Genomic DNA, 6,516 nt, shown 5'->3' with positions numbered 1-6,516 from the left:
TAGCCAATCCGGGCCTGCTTTGACCTGTGAAATGACAAAAAATATTCAGCATCAAGACTAGTTTAAAATGTACATGCATATGAGATTTAATATAGGTCCTGTATTTGGTCACCAGTTTTACAACCGATTTGTTTTTTCTTTTTGCTTTGACAGTTTTAATAACCATTTGTAATGTTATGTAGCATGTTTGTTTGTTGATTCCTTGTTAGTTGCTTTACTAAAAAAATTGTTTTTCAATAACAGCCTTTCAAAAGTAACCGTGTATTGTGATTGAGTATTTTTTTTCCAAACAGCATAAGTTGCGAAGTACATTTTATAGTAGATTTTATAAATTTTGGATATGCTTAAAGGCATGATATCGACTTATATTGTTCCTTGTCTACTGGCTTTGACATCACAACTTAGGATAGGCTAGATACTAGTAAAGAGTATTAGGTGGCATCATGGCATCATTCAGATGAATGGGAACGCTAATATGTTAATTATTGTAAAACACCTACATTGATTTTAAGTGACACATCATCATGTATGGTTTATTAGGATAGGTAATAAGAATGAATGCCAGATTTTGATCTGATTCCAGAAACTTTGAACTGTTGCAGACTACAGTTGAAAGTATGGAAGCTTACTTCTGCCACAAAATTAAAAAAAACATAAAAAGGTAACAGCAACTTTTTATCTTACAGTCTGACTTTTTTTCTCACAATTGGGAGTGGTGGGCAGTCGTGGCCTAGAGAGTCAGATGCGGGTTCCAGTCTCGGTACCAGCAGCAGTTGTAGGTCGGGGGAGTGAATGTACAGCTCTTTTCCACCCTCAATACTGAGGTGCCCTTGAGCAAGGCACCAAAGCCCCAACTGCTCCCCTGGGCTCTGGAGCAAATGGCTGCCCATTCTGGGTGTGTTCACAGTGTGTGTCTGTGTTTGTTCATTACTCACTGCTGTGTGTGTGCACATTGATGCACTGAAACAAATGTTTCATTAATCCAATTAAAAAAATTTAGGGTAATGATTCACATCTATATTTTTTAACTTGAGCCAATGAAAAATAAATAACTTGCCCTTAGGGCATTTTTCAGCGTGGGTTAAAGGCAGATCACAAATTCCGGGTATGGGTTAAATGTCACGACTTTATTTCTCAGTTGACAGTTTCTCAGAGTTTTTTTTGTTTAACCTTTTTTTTCTTGAAATTCTGAGTTTACATCTCAGTATTCTGAGAGATGAAAAATAAAATGAAAAATAAAAATCATAATTGCCACTTTTTATCTCACAATTCTGACTTTTTTCTTCTCTCAATTTTGAGTTTATATCCCACAATTTTTTTTTGTGTGTGATATAAAAGTTGCAATTATCTATTTTTTTTATTTATTTTTTTTATCTCATGGCAGAAGCAAGCTTCTAAATAAATGATTGTGTTTGTGTGAAGTACTGTATTGAGATTTCTACACCCCAATACTCCTCATTTCCTTTAGACAGTGAAATGACTCTGATTTGCCAACATTTGCATAAGCTTTATTAGAAAAAAAGACTCTGGGGTTCAGACATATTTTTCAAAGCACTGTATTTTTTTTAAAGTATATATGCTAAAACTAACATGCTAGTTAAAAACAGGATAGTAAAATGCCAAGTTAGAATTTCAGAAGAGTTAAAAGAATTTCAGATCTCTAATCCTACAAACAGAATAAATGATAATTCAGTGATTTTTGGATCCTTCTGCTACTTTCAGTGGGTTGTATGCTTTTTTGTACAGTTGTTATTAAACAGCGTTACTTTTTTCTTCCATGTTTGACTCAGAAATTCCTGTAAGTCCTGCAGGCTCTTTTTACTGATAGTTTTGCCTTTATTGATGTCTTCTCCAACATTTTTGGCCCAATAAGCTTGTGAGACCCATGAGTTTCCTGTTCTGTTGTAGCAGCAAAATGCCATCCACATGTAAGAGGGAATGTTCACTCTCTCATTCAGTTTAGTATCACCAGGTATCGCTCCAGTCAGCATATAGGCTAAAACTCTATTATTATCATTATCATCATAGCAATACTTATTCATGGTCTCAATAATCTCATTTTCCATGCGATTCCAACTGCCGGAATTAAAGCTGTTCTTCTGTGGCACAATGTTGGTCAGTGTGAATGTAGATTCAGCAGTGAGTTTGTCAGGTGCATAGCTGCAGGGAAACAAGTGACCGCGATTCACTCTTTCATGGCTATTGAAGTAGTCTTCGCTGATTGCCTGATTTGCATATGGCACAGTCATGTCATCGACAGGAGGATCGAGCTGCAGAACAAATATTTAAAAGAGAAGCACTTGTTAAAAAACAATAAGAAAAGAACCTTGTTAATTAATGCAATAGTTCACTCAAAAATGTAAAATTGATCAAACTCCTCAGCATTTCGTTCCAAACCTGTATAGTTTTAAGTTCTTCTGCAGACAAAATTAAAATGTTGGAAGAACCTTTAGTTCTTTTCCATGCAATTTAAGGACCCAAAATGGAAATTCACCCTCAGGCCATCCAAGATGTAGATGAGTTTGTTTCTTCATCAGATTTGGAGAAATGTAGCATTGCATCACTTGCTCACCAATAGATCCTCTGCAGTGAATGGGTGCCGTCAGAATGAGAGTCCAAACAGCTGATTAAAAACAATAATGCATTACTTGGAATACTTGTGGATTATTGTGATGTTTTTATCAGCTGTCTGGACTCTCATTCTGACGGCACCCATTCACTGCAGAGGATCAGCTGGTAAGAGAGTGATGTAATGCTACATTTATCCAAATCTGTTTCTATAAAGAAATTCTTGGATGGCCTGAGGATGAGTAAACTTTTAGCTAATTTCATTTTTGGGTAAACTATTTCTTTAACATCTGTCCTAAGAGTCCTATAGTCCATGTCTTCTGAAGCCATGCGATAGGTTTTTGTGTGGAATCGGCTGAAAATTCTGAGAGAGTGAGTGAGTGTGAGTGAGAGAGAGAAAGAGAAGGTTTTAAAAGACACTAAATTGTTAGAGAAGTGAAATCAGCACCGAATAGCAGATTTTTTAAATTTCTGACATGGAACTACAATGATTAAAAGCAGGTGAAGGACAGTCAATATAACACTTATGGAAAAATGTAAACCAAGACAACAATGAATTACTGTCTGTATTATCAGCACATGTAGTATATGTAGTAAAAATCTCTGGCAATACATCCGAAACATAAATAAGTTCTCTGAATCATAGAAAAACAAAGAAACTGCTATGAAGCTGATCACCTGAGACTCAACCATCCATGGAATCCTTGGTCTTCTGAACCATGATGTACTTTGCCCAGTATATTTGTAAGCCGAGAAAACAGGAATCCTGTTTGCTGTGTCATAGAATGTTGCAAATCTGTACACATTCCGATATTTTTGACAGATTTCTTTGTAATTATTTTCCAGAGAGCGTGAATCCAGGATGCCAGGAATCACCGGAGGCTGTTCTTTGTAGAAAAACTCTCTACATTTAGTGAATGCTCTTACAACTTCAGGCATGGCTGATGGAAAGATCAAGGCCAGCAGTACAGTGAGGACGCTCACAATAAAGAGCCGCATCTTTATGCAGAACTGAAACTCAAAATAAACCAGAAGTGATTAGAAAATGAAGGATAATTTTTTTAATGACTTGGTTTGCAGAAAGTCTCGCAAGTCAAACAGCCTCTGTTCTTGCACGCTTAAATAATTTACCAGCGGAATTGATCTTTAACACATATGTGCACACATCTACCCCTGTGAACCCACAGACTTTAAAATAGAGCTTGAGTGTTAGTTTTCTATCACACATCTCCAACATGCCACATATTTATTCTCCATTTTGAGTCAACACTACTTAGAATTCACCCAAGCCCTAAAGTTAAGATTTGACTTGTCTTAAGTGACGTGATCTATGTATTTAGCACTATTTCTGTAGTATTTTAGTATCTTGCAATTTTGTTTCTCATCGTGATACGCAGTATGGTGCAAATATTTATGCTGCCACTATATCTTGAAGGCTGTGAAACTCATTTGCATATTCAAAGAACAATTTAAACCGTATTTTAAAAGTTTTCAGTTTAGCTTTCACAAAAATGAGTTTCAAAATGAAGTAATGAGAGGCAAGGGTTAGGTTATTTAGTTGTGATAAACCTGAACAAATGTTTTTTCGGTCCTCCTAGGAGCTTGGCAGTACAAGATCATTGTCTATTTATTTTTTTTGCATGGTAAAGAGCAGCTGTTGTGACCTTAAGTGCTGTTCTTATGGACTTTGCTTTTACCTGTGTGTCCCATCTTAGTCTTTTGCTCCATATCAAAGCGTGACCATATTGAGATCAATGATATGAGCATGAGTAATCAATGATATGAGCATGTTTGATGTGACATGCTTAACAGATAAATAACACTATACTGTCACGGAACAGAGGTCACAGGTAAGTGGGTTCAGCAGGTTTATTGATACTGGGATCAGAAACAGAAATCAGGTTCAGAATTCAACATAACACCATAACTTAATGAAGTAACTGGGAAAGTAAATGGTCTTTCTTCATCCACAGGAAACTCAAACTAAAGTAGGCTTCATAGAACTCAGGCAAAAACTCAGGTGAACAAAGTCTTTTAAAGGGGTGGTTGACTGTTTTTTTTATAGGCTTGATTGTGTTTATGGGGTGCAGTCTAACATGTGTTAATGCTTCGTTTGTTAAAAAACGCATTATTTTTCACATAATTTGCCTTTATTCCACACCTCTCTGTCCCTTCTCCTCTGAACGCGCTGATCATTTCCTGCTTTTATGAAGCCCCTCCCTCAGAAATAGGCTATGGGCTCTGATTGATTAGCTGGCCCAGTGTGTTGTGATTGGCTAAACCGCCTCTAGCGCGTCTCGCCCCCTTTGCTGCATGTTCCCGGAGGCGGGGTTTATGTCAAATTCTGGGTTCTTGACGTAACGGACCTGGGAAGTAACTCGTTGTAGTCCCTTACCAGTCGTTTTTGTAGGCATTAAACTGCCAGAATTTTAAAAGATATCTCCGTTTGCATTGAACTTTTAGCTTCGTAACTTTGCAGATATTGTTTATGATCAAACAGCAACATTACACACTAACTAACATTAAAAAAGTGAAATCGCAATCAACCACCCCTTTAAGAAATTTAATTGGATTTATCTCAGAATAACTTGGTTCAATAATCCCATTCCAGGTTCGAGGGCTCAGAGAACGGACAGACGGAGGATTCTCTGGAAGGTGGATCTGGACATGATGATTTCGGTAAGTAGAGCTGGTAAGCAGTGTTGCCAACTGCTTTCATTTGAAAGTAGCTAAAACTGGTAGCTAAGTGTCACTAGATGACATCATAATGGCAAATTCACTGATCTATATAAAGATGAATGTAGATCAGTGGGCAAGATGAGAACTTAGATAAGGTTTGTCCAAGAAGTTGCTATATTTGTCCCTAAAAAAAGTCTCAAAAGGGGAGGGGAAGTCACTAAATCTAGCTACAAAGTAGCTAAATTGGCAACACTGCTGGTAAACAGTAGGGAAGTGTATTCCACAACATGAAGGAACCAACAACGAGACCAGATGAGAAGGGAGTGAAGGGTGACTGCTTTTATATGGTAGATGATGAGGCGAATGGTGGAAGGTGTGCTGATTGGGGATCAGGTGCGGGTGTGAAGCAGGCGGGATGCTGAGAAATGGAGTCCTTGATGTGGTGGTGACTGAGCTGGTGACTGGCTGGCGATTGGGATGGTGACTGGGCTGGTGAACTTGTGACAACTACAGAGTACTTCCTGCATGATCCTGCATCTTCCTTCAGCCAATCCTTATAAAACCTAATTATGTATAATTGTCAAATTAAAAAGGAGCAGGGTCAAATGATTTTGACAACATAAAAATTGTTGGGTGGCTTAACCTCAACTTGCCGGTGAGCTGTGTCAGGGAGAGGCCAGTGAGTGTTTTTTTTTTGTTTGCTTTTTGTTTTACACCTGTAACTATTTTTGTTTTTGAGCTACATGTGTATCAAACATTAAAATAATTTCGTTAAAATTATTCTATAAAGGTAAGCAAACAGGAGCGTAAAAATGATTGAAAAATAAAGGACTAACAATTACAAAAGGCTAAAAACTGAACAAACAAAATAAAAATGGGCGAACAATAAAGAAGAAAAAAACACTTTGTGTGTGTTTGTGTTAGCCACGCAAACAACCGAGGCAGTTGTAAACCACTGTATATTAAAATGTATACCAATTAAGATACTGAATATTTGACTAATATAATCCAATTAAAAGCATGAATATAATTCTAGAAAAAGCATTAAATTATCCCAATTACATTTGTGGTATTAATTATTATCTTGCGTATTTTACACTGAATGTAACCAGATATTATATAAAAACTATGGATGCATGGGCTAATATCTTTCAAGTGTTTTTCATAAATGTATAAATGAAAAAAAAAATAATTACATATTTCTTCTATTTAAGAATAAGGAATAATCAGAATCAGAATGAGCTTTATTGGCAGGTATGTTTACACATA

General features: G+C 36.6%; 1 protein-coding gene across 1 annotated transcript; it reads right to left on the bottom strand.

The window, feature by feature from the left end:
- Window positions 1–1,718: 1,718 nt before the first annotated feature.
- On the bottom strand, window positions 1,719–3,567 carry LOC107693244 (endonuclease domain-containing 1 protein-like). Its single transcript, XM_016492556.1, has 2 exons — window positions 3,247–3,567; window positions 1,719–2,270 (listed from the first exon to the last, which is right to left on the bottom strand). Exons 1-2 carry the CDS (start codon window positions 3,565–3,567, stop codon window positions 1,719–1,721), a joined length of 873 nt encoding a protein of 290 aa, XP_016348042.1.
- Between the last annotated feature and the right edge of the window lie 2,949 nt (window positions 3,568–6,516).

The sequence above is a fragment of the Sinocyclocheilus anshuiensis genome, unplaced genomic scaffold, assembly GCF_001515605.1.
Source record: "Sinocyclocheilus anshuiensis isolate Anshui unplaced genomic scaffold, SAMN03320099.WGS_v1.1 scaffold566, whole genome shotgun sequence".
In the NCBI taxonomy this organism is placed as follows: Eukaryota; Metazoa; Chordata; class Actinopteri; order Cypriniformes; family Cyprinidae; genus Sinocyclocheilus; species Sinocyclocheilus anshuiensis.
This window is presented reverse-complemented; position numbering and strand designations above follow the sequence as displayed.

What these genes read in the sequence shown, in the direction of transcription:
- LOC107693244 (XM_016492556.1), bottom strand. Translation starts at nt 3,567, where the DNA reads ATGCGGCTCTTTATTGTGAGCGTCCTCACTGTACTGCTGGCCTTGATC. An exon ending in CATGGATGGTTGAGTCTCAG is followed by an intron (nt 2,271 to 3,246) that starts GTGATCAGCTTC and finishes TTTGTTCTGCAG; the next exon opens with CTCGATCCTCCTGTCGATGA.